The following is a 25452-nucleotide window of genomic DNA, read 5'->3' on the forward strand; positions in this document are numbered from 1 at the left end:
CATCAATAATAAATGTGTCCCAATATGAAGAAATTCACAAGTAATTCATAACTAATCTGAATTTGAAATGCATGTTTTATAATCAGTGGTACTCAATGACTACATGATAAAAGCCACCATCAACAGAATGTAAAGATGGGAAGACAGGAAATGATGCCAGTCCACAAGCCATGTGCAAGCCTATGTTCAGTAAACTAGAATTTATAAAATGAAAAGAATAACCAATCTAACATACATTGCTTATTCACAATAATTCTGTTTTGATGGGTGGCCTTAGTACTGAGTTATATAGCATATACATTTTTATATAAGCATCAGAAAAATAAAAATGAAAAAGAGATCCAAAGTTGGTCCTCCTGAGATAAAGAATGTTTCCACTATGCTTTTCCCTTATAACTACAATTTCTTTTCTTCCCTTAAGTACTGTCTTCAAGAGGCAGCTGAGAACACCAGCATGCTGACCTCACAGATCATTATGACAATTAAATACTAGATTTTCTGAAGGAACGTCATCAACCAGAAGTTAAGAGTATGGTGTGCCATTGGTGCTAAAATCTTTCTGATGTTTCTCAGTTTCCATATGTTAACCTCCATAGAAAACTTTCTATCTAGAGGGTTCTAACTGTTGAGGGTTCAAATTTTTCCTTCGGAGGTATATGTGGGGTTTTCATTCCCCACATACCATTTTTAAATAATTTGAATTAGTGTCATCACTTAAAACTGGAATATTTCTAATTAAAACCCGGCTCTGAGGACCATGAGACCAACTATAAAATCTAGTCCCCCAGACTCCATCCCCCGAGGCAATGCCAATAAACAAGTGCATGTTTAAAGCCAATGAGCCAACACACTCAGTGCACCCAGATTTTCTGCAGAGAATGTTCACCCTTACTCTTGGTATTGGTCTTTCCACACAAACACCTTGGACCCAATTCCAGGGCAGTAACTTAAGGCTTCTGTGGTGCAAAAATACATGCAGATAAAGGCAGATATCAGAGGGATGGGCAAGGATGTACAAAAACCTAGAACTCCCAAGAATCCTCAATAGTTCACAGGTTGGGTTTTTATAATGAACTGATTTTAGATGCATCTATTTTGGTGCTGGGCTTTTTGATCATTAAGAGAATGATCTCTGTGAACTGCCTTTTCCATGCAACCACAGACAGGGTGGGTCATGTACACAGTACCACAGCCGCCCAAGGACTCCATCGTCTGTACCTAGTGCCGTGGGATTTAAGATCACAGCTCCTACCTTCTTCCTTTTAGAAGTCTCTACCATATCAAGAGTTATCATAAGCAAGCCAAGGCTAGCACAAACCTCACAGAGAACATGCAGCATGTACAAGAGGCTCTGTGTGAAGGACACAAATCATTTTAGGAATTACAAATGATTAAAAATTAATTAAGGTTATCACTTGGCAGGCTGCATGGTTTTTATGAGCCATGAGCCTGGCTGTCCCACCATCTCTATGTTGCCTAACATATACTTCCTGAGGTGCCTGGGCTTCCGCCCAAGTGAGAATATGTTCCTCTTTGCTATTTTCAGAACTGGTTCTCCAATAAAACTCAACAGGGATGGAGGTGAGAGAGGGAAAGTGAAGCGAGGACAAGGGAAGGCAAAGCTGGCCTTAAGTAACAGACAGAATCTACGGTCATGACCAAGCCAAAGAAAATACTTTCTGACTTAACTCATAAATTAATGAGGGCTGCAAAACATTTTTAGAGCTTTATAAAATATTTAAGGAAGACCATAACCCTGGATTTTAAGTAAGAATGAATCAAATCTGTATTGCTTCTCTACTCACACAAAGTTACCACTTCATCCATTTCTTTGCAGAGAATCCTGATCCCAGGCACTACACTGTGGACTAGAAATAAGGTACAAATGGAAGTCCAACTTGATCGCCACAATCATTCTATATAGCAAATACCAGTTTTCCTGAACTTCAATGTGTAAACCATGTAAGTACATGTGCTGTAAGTACAAGTTGTCACCTTGACACACCTGGGTTGAGGGAGCCTCGATTGAGGAATTGCCTCCATTGGACTGGCTTGTGGCCATGTCTGTGGGGCATCTTCTTGATTGTTGAGTGATCTGGAAGGGCCCAGCCCACTGTGGGTGGTGCCACCCCTTGGCAGGTTTATCTGTTTTGTAAAAGAAAACAGGTTGAGCATGGGCCAGGGGAGTGAACTAGTAAGCAGTGTTCCTCCATGGCCTGTGCTTCAGCTCCTGCCTCCAGGTTCCTGCCCTGAGTTCCTACCTTGGGCTCCCTCAGTGATGAACTGTGACCTGGGAGATGTAAGCCAAATAAACCTTTTCTCTTTAAGCTGGTATTGGTCAGTGTTTTGTCACAGCAATGGAGAAACAAACTAGAACAGTACATTAAATACAAATGCCGATTCTGTAGGTCAGGGAAGGCCTGACTATATAGAGTTCCACCAAGTATATACGAGTTCTGCGGCTGCCTCCTCAGGGTCACATTCCACAGAGAAAAGCATTCCCTGTTGTAGAAGAGGAGCACAGAAGGCCAGAGTAGCAGAAATGCTTCTTGTAGGACCCCATTGCTAGTTCAGGCAAAAGGAGTTTGGGTACTGGGACATCCTTTTCCGTCTTCTTAGAGGGTAAACTTCTGAAAATAAGCGAGAGGCCAGGACACAAGTGGTAATCGCAGATGGAATTCTAGGCATAACATTTCCAAAAAGGGTCATTTCTCCTTTTAGAAGGAGTGTTTACACAGTCTGAACTCTCCTGTACAAAGTATAGATAGATGTGTACCTCAAGAACACAGACATCCAGCTCCTCTAGTTTTCCTTTGGCCCCAGGGCCTGAGAGCTCCAGCCCTGCCCACTCTCTAGCCTTGTCTTCAGCGGGCTTCCGTGTGCTTTCTCTGACTTCATAGGTCTTTGTTTGGTACCCCCTTGAATGGGGCCCCTCTTCATTTCATGGCTCTTGTACCCACTCCTCCCTCTGGCCTTCATTCCATTCCTACTGCTGGTCTTAGGGGACAATGTCTTTGGTCAAAGCTCTACTGAGCTCTGCCTTGTTAACAGGGAAGCACACACCTATCCCATTCTAAGGTATTTTGCTACATTTATTGGGCTGTTTAATTAATTAATATTGGTCCTCACTTCTGGGCAACGGGCCCCATGTGGCAGTGGCCAGGACTAGTTTGGGGTACCTCTGTATTTTTCCAAGGCCAACAGAGTCACTTAGGTACACACTGTCACTCAGTAATTCTTTGCAGAACATATTCATGAACAAGCAGAGACAACACACACAGGCCCTAGCCTGGGCTCCTCCTAGATACCAGTTCTGTGGATCCAGTTTTTAATGACATGTCTTACAGCATTTCTTTCCACTCCGTCAGTCACATCTGATTCACTGGGTATCTGTGCAACTTTCATGACTCCCATGACTTTCGCTCTCCTCCTCCTTTTCCTGTGCACCCCACCCTTTTAAAGTATATTTACATACACAAAAAGATAACAAGCCAATGTCCTAAAATTATATGTTCTGCTGTGGCTTCACTTTGAATATGAGACCAAAGAAGAAGGATTTATAGTAATCTTGCAGCAAAAGGCATCAGAAATCTAATTTTTCAGATGAAGAAAAGCTGAAAGTCACATAATTTATAAATGACAACTGGCATTCAAACACAGATTTGTCTGTGCCCAACATCAATGCACTCAATTCCAGAAATCCCTAAGGATCTCTGAGCAAGAAATTAAGGAAAACTTTCCTGGCCCCAGGCTCACCATTTTCAAATGCAGGGAAGAGCCAATGACAGCACGGGTTTCATTTGGTTACTTTCATTATCAACAGAGAACATTCCACAGCACAGTTTGCCAACAGTGCTTATCACGACAGACGGCTTCCAGGGCCTGCCAAAGAACAGGACTCCAGACAGTCTCGTTTTCCTCAATGACAAACAAGAACTCTCTTCACCCTTGCTTTATCTCTCTGTCCCCCAAAAGTATACCGCTGGCAGCTGTTTTTCTGCAGATCTTCTAGGAAGCAAAACAATCCCATTATTGAATACTGACATCCCCTTTCTAATTAACATGCAGAAAAATGCAACCCATAATTCCAGTTTGAAATGTCACCCTGGCACCGCACTTCTATGCTGAAGGAAAACCTTTGCTATGCTCAAAGTGTATAAAACGGCCTCTTCTAACCAGAGGCATTTGTAAAACAGGCATGTTCAGTACCAGCCCCACTAAATAGTTCATCCCTTGTAAACTCTCTCCCAGGGAAGTCCCAAGGGCTGACTGAGGCAGCAACCCCAACTGTGGCATGAAAATGTCAGCAGAAAACAAAAAAAGGAAAGGCAGGCAACAGGGAGGAGATGGTTCAGTTGATTTCAAGGACCGACTCAAATAAATGAGCTCAGTGCACAATTAGGAAGTGGGGCCAAGGAGTTTATTCTTATCTTCTCTGCTTTGCTTTGATACTGTGTCTGTCCAGGGACACAATGAGGAGGTGGTTCAAACCACAAAGCAGATTCACTAATACATTCCACTAATAACTTCAATGCCTTGCTAGGGATGACTATTAGACTTTGTACACCGCAGGAAGCAGCTCTGCTCTGTTGGGAACATACGCAACTGTCAACACTTAGAGCTGGTGAGGGGACAGGTCCATGATGGAGTCCTTGCATACGCCCTAAACCTGATCCAATTACAGTATTTCTTTTATTCTTTTTTTGAGACAGTCTCACTCTGCAGTCCAGGCTAGTCTGAAAACCACAATCTCCTTGCCTCCTTTTCCCCAGTCCTAAGATTACAGGTGCACACCACCACACCTACCTATGTTTATTATCTTAGGAAATGTTACTACCCTTTATCTAGTTATAGAAGACAAGAGGCTAGGATTTACCCTGGGAGGATTATTATCACTTGTCTCTTCTTTCTCCTCATAATAAACAATACATCACCAAATTCAGCTCTTTAGATACATAAATATCTCTAGAGTCAATCAATTCTTTTGGGGTGATCTTTTTGAAACAGGATTTCCTATAGCCCCAGTTGGCCTGGAACTCACTATGTATACCAGGCTAGCCTCGAACTCACAGAGATCTGCCTGCCTCTGCCTCCCGAGTACTGGGATTAAAGGTGTGCACCACCACGCCCAGCTGAGTCAGTTCTTTACAAGCACCATCACCAATGCAGTTCACAGCTAACTACAACTCCCAGATAAAATGTATTCTGTGCTGTGTGTGTGTGCGTGTGTGTGTGCGTGTGTGTATTTATATATATAAAATTATGTGTGCATGTAAATGTGAGTGTAAGAACATGTGCACCACAGTGTGCACATGGGATAGTGGTGGTATCAGAGGACAATGTTGGGTGTTAGTCCTCACCTTCCACCTTGTTTTGAAATGGTCTTTCTTGGTGTTTGCCATTGTGCATGCCAGGCTACCTGGCCCATGAGCTATCTAGGATTCTCCTGTCTCTGTCTCCTATCTGGAGGCAAACGAGGCCTAGGAGTACTGGGATTATAGACATGTGCATTACAGTGCTCTTCTGTGGGTTTGTGTTATCGGGTTTGGCTCTACATGGGTTCTGGATGTCTGAATTCAGGCTATCAGGCTTGCAGGGCATGAGCCATTTCCTCAACCCTAGTCTGTGTTTTCAACTGCTGCATTTAGCAACCTAACTAGCTCCCCCACCAAGTCTCATCTCAATTACCACTTCCACAGGGGAAGCTTTTCCAGATGCCAAACTCATGAAATTTGCCGATCTCCTTTACAGATTTCAACACATTTAATTTGAATATTTGCTGGCTTATTTGAATGCATCTTGTCCACTAGACAGTTAAAGAACCACAAACACAGTGATGAATCTGCTTAGCATATTATTTAATAAATGAATGAATGAAATGTGCAAACAAATCATGAAAGCTGAGGAAGGAGAATCAGCTTGTAGGCAGTGGGGAAATAATGGCATGTTAGACCTAAGACACCCTGGGTAATACACACATGACCACAGTTTGTCCTCAGTTATCTGTAGGGTCTCTTAGGCCAATTTCCCTGTGTACCCCTGTTCTGTCATGTACACAGAGAAACTACACTGCATTTCCTGGTTTCAGATTCTACAACCCTCCCATGCGAACACAGGACTAACCTAAAAGCAAATCTGGAAGCACTCCTGCTCTGAGGTCTTACTGACTTGCTTTCCTTGTCCTGTTACATAAAATGGACATATTTTTTCCACAAAAGATAGCTGTAACCATTTCCTTGGGAGGATGCAAAATTGTGCTGGGCGGCTGGGGGGCTGAAGAGATGGGTCAGTGATTAAGAGCACTGGCTGCTCTTGCAGAAGACCCAGGTTTGATTCCCAGCACCCACATGGTGGTAACAACTGTCCTGAACTCTAGTTCCAGGGGATCCGATGCCCTCCTCTAACCTCAGGCACTGAACAACATGGGTGCACATGCAAGCAATACATTCATACACATAAAATGGTGCTTTTAAAATGAAGCTTGGCTCAAGAAGGATTTGCTGCATGAAGTTGGTGGGTGAGGAGGGAGAGGATCTTCTGTGGGGCTTCACTTTTCCTTGAAGAATCTTTTATTCCAAATGACACTGAAATAAACACAGTGGCCAACAACCATGGTGGCTACTTAAATTTAAATGAGTTTGCATAAAATTTGATTTAAAAATTCAACTGTTTGGGGGCTGGAGAGATGGCTCAGCAGTTAAGAGCACCTGCTGCTCTTCCAGAGGACCAGAGTTCAGTTCCCAGCACCCACATCAGGTGGTTCACAACTGCCCTGATGATCCCTTTCTAATTACTGTCTCATTTAGACCTACCTACAAGGAAGCACTATGATTAGCCTCATCTTACCAAGGGAAAATGGGAGACAGAGCACAAAGTAACTTTCTGAAGGGGACATAGTTCCAGATCACAGAGTTGAGGCTCAAACTCAGGAGTGGGACAGTGAGTACTGTCTGCTCCTTAGTGTCCCCCAACAGATGGTAGTTACCACCAAGAGATGGTCAAGGAACAGCAGGACAAGATGAAGGCCATTGGGGAATCTCAGGAGCATTAACAGTAGAATAGTATCTAGCATTTAATAACAATTCCATCTACTTTCAGCTTGTATGAGACAATATAATATAGTCTAGTTGGTTCCAAAAAGTTATCAGCCATCTCATATGGATGTGAAATTGAACCAGTAAAAGGTCAAAGGTTGAAGAGCAAGCATAATCAAATATATGAAAAGTGGAAAGGGTTGATTTGGAGCATAAGAAAATTTCAACTTCAAAATAACCAACTAGCATTCATAAAAACACACTTTAAGACAATCAGGCATTTTCTGAAAAATATTTACTTCCGTATTGCTGTACACCAGGAAGTTAGAAAGCAATTCTAATGGGGTATTTGTTGCATCCAGGGCATTCTTGGGAAAAACGCCTGGATCTGAAAGCCAAACTGGCTGGGTATGGCTCCTGATCTAGCCTCTCACACGGCCCTGAGAACCTTTCTTATTCCCCTTGGCCTCAGCATTCCCAGAAAAAGTCACAGTAACAATAGCAAATAAGAAAAAGAACCTGTGCTACCTATACATAATCTGTCACACAAACATGGGCATAAGCTTTTTTTTTCTTTTCCCAAACCAAACTTCTGTCTAAATTGTAAGTTACTCCATTTTACCTCAAATTCTTTAGCTGTTCCTCTCTAAAAAATGTAAATGCATGGGGTGTATATTTGGGGACCCAAGCTCCCAGACTGGCATAATAACTGATTTCAGATAAAGACAATTCACTGTTTGCTAACCAAAGAGGTCACTGCTAATCAGAGTCACATAGACAAGAAGTCCTCTGTGTCCCCCTTAACTCCTTTTCTTCCTCACTGCACCTTCAGCATCTCTGCCCAGCACAGGGTGTATCCAGCCATATTCACTTCCAGGTGACTAAGCTAACAATAATTAGTAATACTACTAAGTAATATTCCTAGGCTCACGAGTAAAGATTTGGTTGACCTTTAAACATTGCCACTGTGGCACACACCTATAGTTTGGGACTTGAGACGGTGAGATAGGAAGATGAGTTTGATGCTAGCCTGAGCTACATAGTTAGACAAGTCTCAAACAAAAATCTCCCTCTCCTCTAAATAATCCTCTCCTCCAAATAACCTCCAAACCGTTCAAGGTATATTTATTATTTAGAAATGCACAATAGGTACCAAGAAAATGCTTGTTCTCTTTCAAAGAATATGGAATCAGAAGCCATATGCCAAAGGTTCATGATCATTATTTGACTTTTAGTCACTGGCTATTATCACATCAAAGCCATATTGGCCTTAATAAAATAATCATCTTTCTATTTACCTTTTCTTTTTGACCCTGTTTGACATTTCTTTATGATTATACAATAAACATAAATTTTAAGCATTTGTAAAAAGATCTATAAAACATAACTATGACCAAATTAATGATTTGAGCTAGTTCATTATATCATACTATGCTATTCTGTCTCAAACAGCAACGCTCCAAAGAACAGTCAAGCTATAAATGGTCAACAAATACTCATTACAGGCACAAATGCTATTATCAAAAAGATCAAAAGTAACATGTACAGCAAAGCTGCAGAGGAAGGAGAACTTCTGTAACGACTGTCAATTCCTACAGTCCATAAGTTCCTTAGAAAACTAGAACGAGAACTACTATATGATCCAGCAATTCTACTGAGCATCATTGAGTGTGGCTCAAAAGAAGAGTACATTTAAAAAACATAATTTATATACACAATGGAATATTATTCAACCACAAAAAAATTAATAAAAACTGAGCCCGAGGATGTAGCTCAGTTGGTAGAGTATCTGCCTAACAAGTATGAAATATCAAACTCTGGATTCATTTTCCAACACTGTGTAGATCAGGGGTGGAGTAATCCTAGCACTCCAGAGGTGGATGCAGAAGAATAGAAAGCTCAAGGTCATACTCAGCTACACAGTCTGAGGCTAGCCTGGGTTAAATGATACTCTGTCTCAAATAAATAAATAAATAAATAAATAAATAAAACCTACCATTGGTCAACATGGATGAACATGGAGGACATTAAGCTAAGTGAAACAAGTCTGGAATAGAAGGACAAACACCTCATGTTCTCACCTGTATGTGCAAGCTAAAATCATTACGTCGTAGGAGAGCAGTCTGGTGGCAACTTGAGGCCAGGAAGAGTGTCAGGGATGGAGGAACAGTCAATGGTTAGCAGGAACATGGATGCAGTGAGCTAGGAGAAAACTCCACTGCTCTACAGCACAACCGAGCAACTACTGTTGTCAGCAATTCCTGACTACTTCAAATAGCCAGCAGAAGGGAGTCTGAACATCCCTAACACAAACAAATGGCCAGCGTTTGAACTGATGGCTATTACTCAGAGCCCAGGCTAACATGGAACTTAGTCCTGGAATGACAAGTGTGTGTCAACTGTCCTGATCCAATCATTACACACACATGAATGTAATGAAATATCACACTTAGCTCTGTAAATGCAATGTTAGTTGTAAACAAATGTCAGTTGAAAAATGAAAACATCTAAAAATCAGCTATGTAAAAATCCACAGATAGAAAACACATTAAATAAATGACAACTCCTATGTGGTTTTTCACATAGAATTTCATTTATGGAATCTCTTAGATACAGCTAATGTCTAAGCTATTTAATAGTGTCATTAAAAAAAAAAAACCCACAATGTTTACCTAGAGGAAGGAAACTAATGATACAGTCACACAGAAAAAAATTACAGTCATTTGAGAAAGAGAAAGACATGAGGAGTAAAGACCTATTAAGATATAATGAGAAATTAAAAGAACACAGTACCAAACAGTACATGCTCCCTCTGTGTAAAACAGCAACAGGTATGAATGCACAGAGAGGTGTAGTATACATGCATGCATGTTGATGCACAAACTTCAGTAGAGAAATCAGGAGCTACCAGGTATCAGTGACAATGCTTGTAATGCTGAATTGAAAATCAGGCAGCTGGGAGATTGCTAAAGGAAGGCGGTACTCTTTGAGTGCTTTTCAAATATTTTCTGTATAAGCTATGTAAATATAAGTTAAAAAAAACTAGCAGTAAAAATAAAATTCCATTTCTTCAAGACTAAAACACTTCCTGTAAAGTCATTTTTTGTGATTAACTATTATTCTGTGAAATGTTACAAGGGTCCACATTAAAACACAAAATACATACTTAAGTAAAAAACTTGGAGAAAAGCTACTTGCAAAGAGCTCTTCCAAGCCATTCCAGTATCTTGTTAGAATGAACCACATTAAGGTAAACTGAAATCTCTTCTTTGTTTAGACTTCCCCAAAGTGTAACACACTTCTGTCTGATCACTTGGGGCCCCTGGGGACACCCAGGAGATGCCTTCCTGTGGCCACAGGGCAGTAGAGCAGCTCACCTTCATAGGTGCCAACTTCCAAAAGAGTCCCGCTCTGCTCGAGGTCCAAGAACTCCTTCACAGTCAGAAAGCTGTAATCCACGCCAGGCACTTCTCCTTCTCTTGGAGATCGGGTTGTGCCTGCAGCAGACAAGACAAAGGTACAGGATGCCATCAGTCCACTAGGACAGGAGCTCCATCCCCAGGGTTAACTAAGCAAACCTGTTCAGTGAGCTGGCCTGCCTAAAACTCTGTCTACTTGCCTGTCCAGACCAGGACCCAGAAACAGCAGTTTTGTTCTAACAGGACAGTATCCTCACTTCCTCTTTCCAGCAAGAGAAAGAGGAAACATATCCCAGCCAGGTAATCTAGAGACACTTTTACCAAGTTTTTTTTTTTTTTTTTTTTTTTTTTAATGCAGCAAATGAAGAGGTGAATTAAATATCAGAGACAGCATTCACAATCAACAGCTTTTAGGACTCTTGCAAATACTACAAACTTACCACTCTAAGCTCAGAGCCTAAGGGGTTTATATTTTTATCACAGGCCTCGAAATCCTTGTGCTCTTCAATACATCCGGCAAGTTCCTATGTAATAAGCCCTTTGAAGAAAATGATACCCATTGCATAAACACATCACTGTAGAAATGTGATTGCCCAAGATCTTTGGTTGGATATCTCCTAGAGATTAAAATGCTGCTGCTTTCCATGTAATTAATATGTTTGGTAAAAAGAGGCCACCCATGAATTCTGCTTATAGAGAAAGGACACCGTGTTTGGAAGAAAAACTCTTCCCTGAATTAATTTACTCATGCTCTCAATGGCTAATCAATGTATCAAATTCTCTTATGAAATGATGCAGACCAGTGATAGGATTTAAATCATCCTGCTAAGGTACTGAGCTACAAAGCTATTATTTCAGCCCAGTGTCAGCCAAAAGTGGGGGAAACAAAAGTAGAATGTGGTTCACACATAAACCAAGAAATGAAAATAAATGAAGACACAATTACGTGGTGTGTACTGGGAGCCTGTGATGTTTTGAAAAACAAAACCAGCAATACAAAATGATTTCTGATGCTGTATCTCAATTAGGGGCTAAGATCCAGAGCTGAGTTTACAAGGCATCATCACCAGTGGTGGTGATTTAAGGTTTTCCGGTATAATAAGCAGGGCTTTTTTCCCTCTTCCTAAAACTCTCTCTTTGCAATTTTAAAGCAGTTAACTAACTATATATGACCAGCAGTTCTCCAGCAGTTCTAATGCACCCAGCACCAGTCAGTGTACAGTCTCTGATCCTGTGCCTGTGTAAAAGACCATGTGCAGAGCCATAATTTCCTAAGGCCAAAAACCTCAAGAATTGCTGCATATTTTTCCTAGGCTGAATATTTTTCTCAATGCATTCAATTTTTAAAATACCTGAAATCTCAATGTCTTAAAAGAGAGCCGCATCTTTTTCACAAAATGGCAGATTCTTAGGCTCAGTAGACAGCTTTTGGCAGAGGCTGCTGTGTCCTACCCCAAGTCTATCCCTACAACTCTTTGCTAAATGTTTCTACCCCTGGTGGATGAGGGTAGTTTGCCATCTTCCATCTCAAGTGTCATAGGACAGGACCAGTGTTAAAATGCTTGCTTAACATGCAGTGTCCTGGACTCCATCCCTAACCAGGCAAAATAAACACACAGACAGACAGACACACACACAATCTGGAACTCAAATGCCAGCACGCAGTTTTACTAGAGAAAAAAGCGCACCCCACACTGCTGGAGAGCAGTGGTCTCAGTGGGAAGGACAGGTTCATGGCTGGCTCCCCAGGGGACAGGTTGGCCATGTTCCTTAATTCCTATCCCTTCTCAATCATTTTTTTTTTTTTTTGTAAAACAGAACTAACACCAAAGTACTTACAGCAAAGGCTTGGTGTATATGTCTAATGAAATAATAACTGAAGTCAATGATTGTTAGTGAGCATTATATTTATGTTACTGTCAGACTTAAATGAACTGATAGACTCTTAATCTTCCAATCCCACAACAACAATCTGCAATTATATTAATACATATACACGTATACATGTATGTATATATGTCATTATGGAGTTCAAATATTTATTTTAAAATATTTTCTTAGGGGAGATATGGGAGATGTTGGAAGGGAAAGCGTGGGCATGGATTTGATCAAAATACCTTATATGCATGTATGAAATTCTCAATAAAAGTTAAAAAAATTTATTTCCTTGGTATTCAAAAAATTTTTTTTCTGAGGTCTTAATGCATGCTAAGCACTAATTAAAGCTACTGGGAAAACACTGATAAATAAGGGGCTGGAGAGATGGCTCAGTGGTTAAGAGCACTGGCTGCTTTTGCAGAGGACCCAGGTTCAATTCCCAGCACCCAAATGGCGACTAACGACTGTCTGTAACTCCAGTTCCAGCTCATCGCATCATTCTGTTATCACAGTTGTTAGGGTGAAACATGGGCTTAGAAGTCCCAACAAGCTAATTTGGTCACCTATCTTCAATATGCCAATTAAAGAAGAGATAAGTAGGTAAAAGGAAGGAAGGGAGGAGGGAGGAAGGGAGGGGCGGAGGGAGCGGGGGAGAGAATTCAATCTAGTAATATTGGGAAGGGCAAATATAAAGAGGTTTAGAAACCTCCAAGTTCATCTCTGGTACTGACATGAGGTTTAGGTTTAAGTGAAGGACAAGAAGTATGTATAACTAAGCAGTTCTGTTCAAGGCATGGTCCTGTCCATCACTGACCCATTACAGAGTCTGTCAGCTGTGGTCTGTGTTATAAGGTGATCCAATAAATTGCCAGTACTGTGCAATCTCTTTTTGGAGATTTCCTCTTTTGGATGGCAACAGGACTTCAGGTTCTCTCTTTCTCCATGAGATTTCAGGGGAAATTTTAATTCTTTGGGGTCTATTGTTTCAGTAGTCTGATAACACTAGTGTCTCTTTAAATAACTTCTTAACCCATCAGAATGATCACAATTACTCGGTCTACATTTTAAGACAGAACATAACTTGCTGGTAGATTTGATTTACTATAGATAGATGAATAAAGACTAAATTTTTTGTTGTTGGTGGTGGTTGTTTTGTGATAGGGTCTCGTAGTCACAGCCTACCTGGAAGCCACAAAGTGAACCACAGTGGCCTCGATCTCACAGAGATCCACCTGCCTCTGCCTCCCGAGGGCTGGGATTAAAGGTGCACACCACCACACCCAACAAGACTAATTTTTTTTTTAAACATTTCTACATGAACAAGTGGGTTATGCCACTTACAGAGAATGAAAGCATGGAATAAATTATTGCAAGGGGAAAGGGCTAAAAGTTCACCTTGCTCATGTGAAGTTTGAGATTATATACCTTGGTGCAGAGTGCTGGAGGATGGGCAAATCTGAAGGGCAGGGTGGAGGGTGATTCAGAAACTTAGGAGGGATCAGTTATCAGCAAGCCAGGGGCATTTGAAGGCAAAAGATGGAAAGAGAAAATCTAAGGCGAGTGTAAACAAAAGAAGCCAAGAAGTGTGGGCTGAACATAAAGACCTTCTACTTTTTAGAAGCCAGAATAGGAGGCAGATTTGGAATCAGCTATGCAGTAGGAGACAGACAAGCAGTAGCAAAGGAGGGTGAAGTTTTGTAGCCAAGTGAAAAAGCTGTTCAGCAGGATACTTGTAAAACACCAACAGGTTACATCATCCTGGGAAATCCCAGTGTAGGGCAAGAATAGAATCTCTTTGAACCGTGCTGTGATAGGATCTGCCCTAAATCTGTTCCTAGGGCAATCCTCAAATTCCTTCAACCTAATCCATTCAAAAACATCTGAGGAGAAAATAAAACCAAACAAAAGATTCCTTGTGTCTTAAAGTCTTCCCAGACCAGACAGTGCTGTCTTTTCTCTCCTGGAGCCAGCTTACTCGTGCCATTTCTTTTCTATCCTGTTTTCACATCCAATTTGCTAGATGTACTTTAAAGACAACAGTCACCCCTGAGTCTTAATTTCCTGAAATGATTCAAAATGATCAAGAACTTCAAAAACATTTTATAGGAAAAGTGAAACTAGCAGAGACACTGTCTTCCTATGTAAATAAATCAGCTGTAGGGAGAGACAGAGAGGCGGGTATCTCCACCCACTGCACCCACAGGGCTTATTACCCAGACAAAACCTGTCCAGGCTTTAGGAGAGCAAGAGGGTTACTCCCAGGGATGGTCTGAGCAACCCATGCTGGGTCTGGGCCAACTTCCCAAGCTCCATTCAGAGGATGCTAGGGAGAAAGGACGCAGGGAGGCCCGCCTCTTCTTTTCTTGTAGCAGAATGACAGGCTGCCGGCTGGACACACGCCTGACAGATGGCATTTCAAAGAGATTTCAGGAGCCATCTGGGGTGGGTACAGTTATTACAAACCACGCTTCTAACAAAGCCAGGGCTACTTCCTGACAGAAGAGAAGTAAAACAAATTTTATAATGTTTCTCAGGAAGACACATAAAAAATATACCAGACTAACAAACTTGGATTTTCTTTCTGCCTTGCATTTGTCTAGCTGGAAATCAGTCCAGCAATGTCTTGCAGTTATTACCTTTAAGCTCATAAACACGGTGTTTCCCCTCTTCAAGAAAAAATAAATCAAACATTGGGGGAAAATAACGGCTTCCACATCTTAGATGTTTACTCATCGCAGGGCTTTATGCATTTAATCAGTACTTATATATTTAATTTGCACAGGAAAATACAGAAGTAGAATTAATATTACATTTATTTCATTGGTAAAGAAGCTGAAATTTAGATAGGAAAAGTAACCTGTTTAAGGTTGAATAATAAGTAGGGGAGAACCATGATTTGAATAAGAATCTGTCATTTCCTATTCTAAACTACCTTGTCCAACAGAACATTCTGCCTTGGTGAAACTGTTTCATTTTGGTGCTATCTAACATGGTAGCTTCTAACTCACATGTGGCTGTTGAAAAGTGACTATGGGGCTGAAGGGATGGCTCAGTAGGCAATGTGCTTGCTATACAAGCATGAGGACCTGGGTTCAGATCCCCAGGAACAACATAAAAGCCAGGAGCAGAAACGAGCTACTGGGGTGGGGCGTGGAGATGGTGTACACAAAGCAGATACAGAGATATGGAAGGATCCTTAAATGGCTCACTGGCCAGGCAGTCTAGCAACTGGTGAGCTCCAAATTCAGTGAGAGCTTCTGTCTCAAAAAATAAAAGAGAACAAGGAAGACACTTGAATCCCACTTTTGGTCTTCACACCTCAGGCACACACATCATCACACAAACATACACAGACACACACAGAGAAAATCGACTAGTGAGAACACAGAACTGAATCTCAATTTCATTTACTTCCAACATGAGTAGCCACAGGCTGCTGCTAGCCAGTGGACTGTCCTGTGCACCTATATCCATAAGGGGGTTTGAGTTGCTGGTTTTATACTATGTTAGGTACAATGCCTAAAAACTTTTAGCTCTCAAAATAACAAGAAACATATTTATATTTTACAGCAAGACATCTTGAACTGCTATTTGAAAACCCTCCATTTAAAAGTTCACAAATGCTTTGAAAAATGATCTAGTCAAACTTTATGTTTCTGTTCTAAAAATTCTATTTGGTCCTTATTGGCTCTGGTTTCTTGCGGGGGCGGGGGGGGTCTTAGATGTTTGCGGTAGGATGGCTTGCAAGAAATGAAACAAAATAAAACAAGAACAGAATGAAAGCAGCCCTAGGGGAGGGGGAGAGAGTACCAATGAATATGGGAAGGACGGAACCAAATATGGCCCATCCACCCTCAGGGATAGGTTTAGCTATACTCACCAATGATAAAGAAGGAATGCCGACAGTGTGCACTGAAGTAATACAAACAAGTCACAGAATAACCTGCACAGTGTCACTGTACTCCACTGGGGAACAAACAGTGGAAATTACATATCACTGCATGCTTTGTAGCTTTGCACTCTCATAGTTTAATGGGTGGAAGAATGCTGTGTTTAACAGTGACACTTCAAGACGGTGTTGAAGAAATGGGAAGAGGTGAAACCATCATGTCTTTCTGGAAAAACCTCACATTCTGAACTGTGTCGCTGAAAGAATGCCCCAGTTGCAGAAAACTGGAAACTCCAGCTAATCTTATCTACCTCTGGGACTGTAGGAGACTAGCTGTTGCTCGAGATATCTGTCCTGTTTGAGCAAGTGGCCAGAGAGAATGAGACACGTGGACCCCCGCAGCTGCACTGGCTTTCTCATGCCCAAGCTCCTATATGATCTCTAACTCTCCCCATACACAGTGCAGTTGCTTCCAACATGCAGCAAGGCAGCTGTCACTTCCTGCACTTGAGTAAAACATAGTACCCTCTGAGGTTGGGTACGATCTTGTTCTTTCTCTCATATTTCTGTATTCTTTGCCCCAAACCCAACATGACAGCAGCGAAACCCGGGAAGGTTGTGTGTGTGTGTGTGTGTGTGTGTGTGTGTGTCCCTGCTACCCACCGGACCCTCCTCCTGTGACCTCCTTGACTTTCATACTGTTTTGTCTATTTTGTTCTGTATAAACCCAGATCTGGCTCCTAGGAGAGGGCCAGAACAATCTTTCCCTTTTTTCCTTCCACTCCCTGCTCTCCCCTCTTTTGTAGACATTGCCAGACCTCCAGACAAGAGGCCACTCTCCATTTGCTACAGATTCACATCCACCACTCAGGACAAGGGAATCCATTGGGGCCTGCCTGGGGAGCCACTGATCAGGTCTCTGGAAGGTTCTCCCCATTTTATGTCTGTTGTAAGAAGCCCCACAAGGCTCTGGGAGCTTGCCACTGGACAGCCCCACAAGCTCCGGGAGGCCTCCCACTGGGCCCTTCTTCTTTGGACTGGACCACCTAGAGACTACAACGCAGGGGATAGCCCTTCCTAGACACTAGGCCCATTTCTGGGCAATCTGAAGCTCTTGGGTCACCTCAGGGGGACTGGATCTGACCTCGTCCCATTCCATTTGGGAGATTTCAAACCGGCAGCACTTACTCCGTTCTCGGTCCGAATTTGGTCAAATACACAATATACAATGGCCACCACTGGCCCAAATTCAGATCTTTTGAATTCAATATCTAACTAACTGATTCACACAACTTCATCTAGAAATGGAGATGGGCTGGAGGATTTCCCAACCCCGCCCCCACCTTCACTCTGCCTAAAACTTTATCAAATTCTTCTCTGTCCACAGAATCCTGTGCCTATTTTTGCCTTTTCCTTCCCAGTCACACAAGCTCTGTCAGCAAAACTTTCATGTGCAGCTGCAGAACTTTTTTTTCTCTACAGTTCTGGCTGAAGAGATGGCTTACTGGTTAAGAACACTGGCTGCTCACGCAGGGGCCCCAGGTTTGATTCCCTATCTTCATTTGATTCAGCTGCTTGTTGGTTGCTAAAAGAAACAGTTTTAGGTTTTTCCACTCACTGCAAATTTATTTTGAGGTTTTCTGTCTCCCGAGGAACCGCCATCCTCCAGGCTTTAGCTCCCATTTTGTCTGTGGGATCTCCATCCCACCCCTTCGCCCTTGCCTTCACTGTCACCCCTGTATCATTTGTTATAAGCATCTTTAAATTTATTCAACAATGTTTCTACATCTATTAAGTGTTTCATGAAACTTCTGAGTGCTAATTGTTTATACAAAACAGTATTTGAACTTGTTTAAGTGATCTTTAAAAATTAAAAGATTGTAATAATGGATCGATTTTGTATAGCCTTATTAAGAACAAATACTTCTTGTCACCTCATTTTTTTATCTCTTCTTTAATGGAATTGTCTTTAATTAAAGCTTTTTTAAACTTTAGCTTCTTTTAATCATACTGTAACTTTTGATTATGGTTAACTAAGTACAAATGAAATTTATGTTTAGCATCAGTATGTATGGCTCTGTTCAGTACAGCTGTTTCTGAGATGAGATACACACACTAACACATACACACACAGACACACACAAGTATATATACATATATATGGGAAGTATTGTTGGCTTTTAAGAATTTTTTTTATATACTTACAAAACATTGAAGACCAATCAAACCAATGGACACTTAGTGCAATTGTATAATAAAAATATTACTATAAAATAAAACCACAACTGGGTTATCACTAAAATGAACAATTTTCAATATGGTCATATTTTAACGCACAGTGAAAAACTGTGTTCTACACCTGGAGACTCACAGTGCTGTGTAAACTGCAGAAGATCTTAGATGTGATTAACTTGACTGTTTTAAATCTCAGAATCACGTTTTATTCTAATCAGAATTTTTTACCAAGATGTCGAGATTTTTGTCCTTTTGAAACTAGATTGTCATAATACTGTGCCTAACCACAGTATTTATCTTGTAGGACTGTTGTGAGTATGTAGACCTATGTTTACTACTAAAGAAACAATTACTTTAAATAATAATAATTTACTTGGTATCAAATTGACTTATAAGTAAGTTCTCATGTAATCTAAAATTGTTAAATTATAACCTGGTTCCCAGTACTAAAAATATGTAAGTTAAATTTAAATGATGATTACTTCTGCCTCAGGATGCAATTTATCACTGTGTTTTTAGATATGTTTTATATAAAATAAACATTTTACTACTACTCTCTTTAAAGCCAACAAACAGATTTGTCAAGGTCCGTATCTTTGCCAAATCTATGTGAAAACAACTCTAAACATTTAAAAGAAATTGGTTATTTAAATCCTGCTTCAAGGCTTACAAGGACATCTCAAATTTTATACATTATAATACTGTATTTGAGATAATTGTTCATCTCTATATACATAAAGGAGTAAATACTAATTGCTTAGTAAATTCTTACAACAAATAGTAAATTTGTTTGTGAATGTTATTATGCCTCATGGTATTAAGAAAGGAAGTAAAAGGTTAAAAGGTTGTTAAAAGGATATGAAATAGAGATATTTTAATAAAGTCTTATGTATGAAGATTAAAATGACTGGCTATTTCCAGAATAGAAGGGATAAAGAGAATGTTTAAGCAAGTTTATTGAAGGTCTGAGCAGGTTTCTAGAGATACAAGGTTGTTGTTACAATAATTACTGTTACAGCCAAAATTTTCTGTGCATTCCCCTGGCTTGTACCTCATTCCAGTTACAGTCTTAGATTAAATGGATGCAGACAAGTATTGGGCTACTGAAAGGTATCCTTTATGTGCCTCTGTATTATACAAGTGTTACTTCTGATGTTTTCCTTTGCCTGTAGTAAGATAATTTGGCTCAAGAGGGGCTAGGTTTTGCTTTCCTGTACCAGATGGGTATGGTAAAGAAGGAAACAGTTTTGGTGAGCTCGATCTGAGCCCTGATCAGCTTATTTCCTGTCGATAGGTATGTGATATGACCCCCCCCCCTCTTCCTTCTGAGACCTGTAAATCAGGATATAGGGGGCTGGGAAAGAAAAAAAAAAAAACTGCTTCTGTTTATAGTAAAACAGCTTTCATTTGAGACAGACTTAAGAAAAGTATTTTAAATTCCTTTCCTGTGCTATGCCTACTTAGCCTATGATGTTAAATCTCATTTTTTGGACTCAGGCCCACTCTTCCTACATTATCTGAATAGCCTTTTATGTACCCAAATCTACTGAAGCAACCTTAAAATTTGTAAGGTCAAAGTTCAGTTAAACTCCTACTAAAAATAATTCTCATAAAGGCTAACTTAGGAACAAAATATATTGTGTAGCCAAGGTTTATTAAAAAATGTTTGAGCTTTTGTTCAAGCTTTACCTACATGTTACACAGTAATTAAAAGTACCAGACTGGTGTAACTGGCCTTGGATGCTTAATAACCATACTTAAAGGCCAACACTAATCTGATAAAAGGGACTATTTTTGTTCCTTGCTTTCCAAGGTCAACTAAGTCCCAGGGGACTATGGGGCATCTCAGAATGTCCTGAAATTGTGATGAGTCACCTATCCTCTTGCTCAGAGGTCTTGGAGACCCCACTAGAGGGACTCAAACCAGTGTCCAGTCTATAAAGAGGAGCGTCAACACAGAGGAAAAGATTCTTCCATGCTTCCAAGTGAAGCCATGGTCAACCAAGACCTTCTGACTTACCCTTATATAGATGGAAAGAAAAGTCAAAGGAGCCAGGCCCTCTTAAGCCCAAGTGACCGCTGAGTAACAGATCCTCAACTGACCTTCACAGTAAAACAAAATTTCAATTAATTTGGGTCAGCTGTATGGTCTTAAACACCCAAAGGAAAGTATAACCAAAAATAAAAATGATCAATATATTTTCCCTTTAGAGTCTGAGAAACTGTACTTCCTAGATATTATGCTCAAAAGTTCATATGAGATATTATTTTAAAAATTCTAAAAATTGTCTCTGATAAAGATATTATTCACAGAGGGGCTGAGAACCCAGGGGATGGCCCGAGAGCACCTGGATCCTGCCTCCATGTGACGGTAAGCTTCCCCTAACTGCAGAGTACCCAAGCCTCTAACTGGGATTGCTTGAGGCCCCTCCCAAGCACCAGGGGCAAACCTGGATTTGGTAGGATAAGGCTGAGATCTTAGCAGACAGACTGAGAGGGCAGGTTCTGACCTCCATTTGTGTACTGTGATCTCAGCAGACCACCAGAGAGTGCTTGTTTCGGCCTCCCTCTAGCATATGGGCTGAGAACTCAGCAGACTGACTGAGAGTCCCAACCCACCCCCCTCAGGGAACTTCCCAAATTTTGTTCTGAGTTCCCGCTAGTAGGGGTCCAAACCTTAGAAGGAAGCCTGAATGTACCTGACTGGAACCTGTATCGGCTTCTGTGGGTGCTCCTGAGTAGGTGATCTGAAGCCATCAGTTCCCTCCAAAATAAAACATGAGAGAACCTGAAACTGGGACCAACCAGCTTTACATAATCAGTAAGAAAATGCCCAAGGCACACAAATAATACAAACAGAAGCATACTTCAACTTAATTCTCATATCAAAATCATAAACAAAAGAAATTCACATACCAAAATCACAACGAAAGAATAATAAAATGGAAAGCCAAAACACTGCATCCCCACCAAACTCAACCAGTCCTGTAGGAGAGTTCTACAAGGAGAACTCTCTGGAGATAACCCAGGACAATGAATTTAAAAGAACAATCATAAACATGACCAAAGAATTCAACGAATTTAAAGAACACACACACAAAGAAATCAAAGCACTAAAAAGAGATAGGGATAAACTTCTGAATGAATTCACAAAAGAGACAGAAACACTGAAGGAAAAATCAGGCAGAAATGCAGAAGGAAGTGCAAAACTCAGTCAGCCAACTTGAAACAACAGGGGAAAGCCTCATCACTTGAATGAATAAAAGGAAAACAGAATATCAACTCTGGAGGACAGAACTGAAGAACTGGACCACTCAAGCAAAGATAATGAAAAAATTTTAAAAACACAGTAAAAGAATATGCAAGAGATGTGGGACACCATGAAAAGACCAAATCAATGTTTCATAGGCATACAGGAAGGAGAATATCAGGTTAATGGTACTGACCAGATCTTAAACAGGATTGTAGAAGAGAATTTCCAGAACTTAATGAAAGACATATCCATACAAATACAGGAAGCATGCAGAACACCAAATTGACAGGATCAGGAAAAAAGCTCCCCACAACATATCACAGTAAAAACACTAAAGGTACATAACAAAGAGAGAATACTGAAAGCAGCAAAAGAAAAACAAGTCACATACAAAGGAAAGCCCATCAGAATTACAGCTGACTTACCAATGCAAACTATGAAAGTCAGAAGAGCCTGGAACAAGGTATTTCCAATTCTAAATGACAATAGATGCCATCCCAGAATACTTTACCCAGCAAAAATGTCTATTATAGGTGAGGGGGAAAGAAAAATCTTCCATGACACAAATAGCTGGAAAGAATACATGTCCATGAAACCAGCCCTTCAAAGAAAAATTGAAGCAATACAAAGAGCAGAGAAAGGAACCATTATACCCAAGGGGTAATGAAAGAAAATAAAGGTATAATTGAGGAAACACAAAATTAGACAAATAATGCAAACAGCAACCAAAATGATGGCAACCAATACACACCTTTCAATAATCTTAAACATCAATGGATTGAACTCTCTGGTCAAAAGACACAGACTAAGTGAATGGATTAAGAAACAAAATCTATCTCTTCGTTATCTACAAGAAACCCATCACTTTCAAGGACAGACACTACCTTAAAGTAAAAGGATGGAAAAGAATATTCCAAGCAAATGGCACTAAGAAACAAGCAGGGGTTGCATTCTAATATCTGACAAAATAGACTTCAAACTAAAACTAATCAGAAGAGATAAGGAGGGTCACTTCATTCTGATCAAAGGAACAATTAACCAAGACAATATTACAATCCTTAACATATAAGCTCCAAACTCTGGTGCACCCAAATTCATAAAAGCAATGCTACAGAACTTTAAGACACAGATTAACTCCAACTCAGTAATAATAGAGGGCTTTGATACCCCACTGTCTCCATTAGACAGGTCAACTGGACAAAGAATAAACAGAGAAACATCTGAATTAAATGATACCATTCATCAAATGGACATAACAGACATCTTCTGAATACTCCACCCAAGCACCAAAGAATACACTTTCTACTTAGTACCCCATGGAACTTTTTCAAAAATTGACCACATATTGGGCCACAAAAAAAAAATCAACAAATACAAAAAAATTGAAACAATTCCAAACATTCTATCAGACCATAATGCAATAAAGCTCAAAATCAAGCCTGGATGAAGCCCTAGTCACTACACGAACTCATGGCAATTAAACAACACACTCCTAAACAATGAGTAGGTGAAAGTAGAAATTAAGAAAGAAATAAAAGAATTCCTTGAATTCAACAAAAAGGACAATACAACACAACCTCTGGACACTTTTAAAGCAGTCCTAAGATGGAAGTTTATAGCTCTAAGTGTCTACATTAAAAACTTACAAGGAAACCAAATAAATGACCTAACTGCAACTCAAGGCACTGGAAATGCAAGAACAAATAAAACCCAAACCGAGCAGAAGAGAAGAAATAACAAAAATAACAGCAGAAATTAATGAAATAGAAACAAAGAAAACAATATACAGAATCAAATCAGATGAATCTAAGAGCTGGTTCTTTGAAAAGCTAAACAAGATAGACAGACCCTTAGCTGAGTTAACCAAAAGAAAGAAAGAGCAAATCCAAATCAACAAAATCAGAGATGAAAGGAGAACATCACAAAAGACACCCAAAAGATTCAGACCATTTAAAGGGAATATTTTAAAAACCTATACTCTACTAAATTTTAAAATCTAAAATAAATGGATGGATATTGAAAATCATGGGAACCTCTAAAGTTAAAACAAGAAGAGATCAATGGTTTAAACATAAGGAAATTGAAACAATACAAAGCCTCCCAACTAAAAAAAGCCCAGGCCCAGATGAATTTACAGCAGAATTCTACCAGACATTTCAAGAAGACCTCCAACCAATACTACCTAAATTATTCAAAACAATAGAAACAGAGGGAGAACTCCAAAATTCCTTCTGTGAAGCCAGCATCAGTCTAATACCCAAACTGGGTAAAGATACAACCAAAAAAGAAAACTATAGACCCATATCCCTAATGAACATAGACGCAAAAATTCTCAACAAAATACTTGCAAACCGCATACAGGCACACATCAAAAAGATCATTCGCCATGATCAACTAGGCTTTATCTCAGAACTGCAGGGATGGATCAATATACACAAGTCAATAAACGTCATTAATCATATAAATGGACTCAAAGACAAAAACCACATTGTCATCTCAATAGATACAGAAAAGGCTTTTGACAAATTCAGCATGCGTTTATGTTCAAAGTCCCAGAGGGAATTGGACTAGAGGGAACATACCACATCATAATTAAAGCTACATACAACAAACTCATAGCCAACATCATTCTAAATGGAGAAAAACCGGAAGCATTCCCATTAAAATCAGGAACCAGATAAGGATGTCCACTATCTTCACTCCTTTTCAACATAGTGCTTGAAACTCCTGCTAGAGCAATAAGACAGGAGAAGGAAATTAAAGGAGTACTAATTGGAAAAGCAGAGCTCAAACTATCACTTTCTGCAGATGATATGATACTGTACCTAAGAGATCCCAAAAGTTCCACCAGAAAACTCCTAGAACTGATCAACACTTTCAGCACAGTGGCAGGCTATAAAATCAATCTACAAAAATCAGTAGCTTTTCTATATACCAATAACAAGCAATCAGAGAAAGAGTACAGGGAAATGCTCCCATTCACAGTTGCAACACAAAAAATATCTTGGAATAAATTTGACCAAAGACACCAAAGATCTCCAGAGAAAATTTAAAATCATTAAAGAAAGAGATTGAGGAAGATATTAGGAGATGGAAGGACCTCCTGTGCTCATGGATAGGAAGAATTACTATTGTGAAAATGACCATCCCACCAAAAGCAATATATAGATTCAATGCAATCCCAATCAAAATCCCCATGACATACTTCGCAGAATTAGAAAAACCCATCCTTAAATTTGTATGGGAGCACAAAAGACCCCAGATAGTCAAAGCAACCCTGAGCACAAAGAGCAGTGCTAGAGGGAATACTATATCAGATCTCAAAGTATACTACAGAGCTATAGTCATAAAAGCAGCATGGTACTGGTACAAAAATAGACACAGATCAATGGAACATCATTGAAGACTCAAACCTGATGAGTACATGCAATTTCAGCCACGTGATATTTGACAAAGGTGCCAAGAACATACAATGGAGGACAGATAGCATCTTCAACAAATGGTGGTGGCAAAACTGCATCTCCATCTGTAGAAGAATGAAACTAGATCCTTTATCTTTCACCTTGCACAACAGTCAACTGCAAATGGATCAAAGACCTCAATGTGAAACTGGAAACCCTGAAACTATTAGAAGAAAATATTGGCAGTAACTTACAGGATATAGGTGTAGGAAAGGATTTTCTAAGTCAGATAGAAGTTGCTCAGGAATTAAGGTCAGCAATCAACAAGTGGGACCTCAAACTA

At 40.1% G+C, this 25452-nt stretch overlaps 1 protein-coding gene across 14 annotated transcripts in view; it reads right to left on the reverse strand.

Annotated features, from left to right (window-relative positions):
- Nucleotides 1-25452, reverse strand: part of Magi1 (membrane associated guanylate kinase, WW and PDZ domain containing 1) — a 692255-nt gene that overhangs the window by 120604 nt on the left and 546199 nt on the right. For all 14 annotated transcript variants that reach the window (XM_017796616.2, XM_017796611.2, XM_017796614.2 and 11 more), the window contains exon 3: nucleotides 10412-10531. In XM_017796616.2, the coding sequence (XP_017652105.1) occupies nucleotides 10412-10531 (120 nt within the window). The remainder of the gene's footprint in view (nucleotides 1-10411; nucleotides 10532-25452) is intronic.

This window comes from Nannospalax galili, unplaced genomic scaffold, assembly GCF_000622305.1.
Source record: "Nannospalax galili isolate Female #2095 unplaced genomic scaffold, S.galili_v1.0 scaffold1051, whole genome shotgun sequence".
NCBI lineage: Eukaryota > Metazoa > Chordata > Mammalia > Rodentia > Spalacidae > Nannospalax > Nannospalax galili.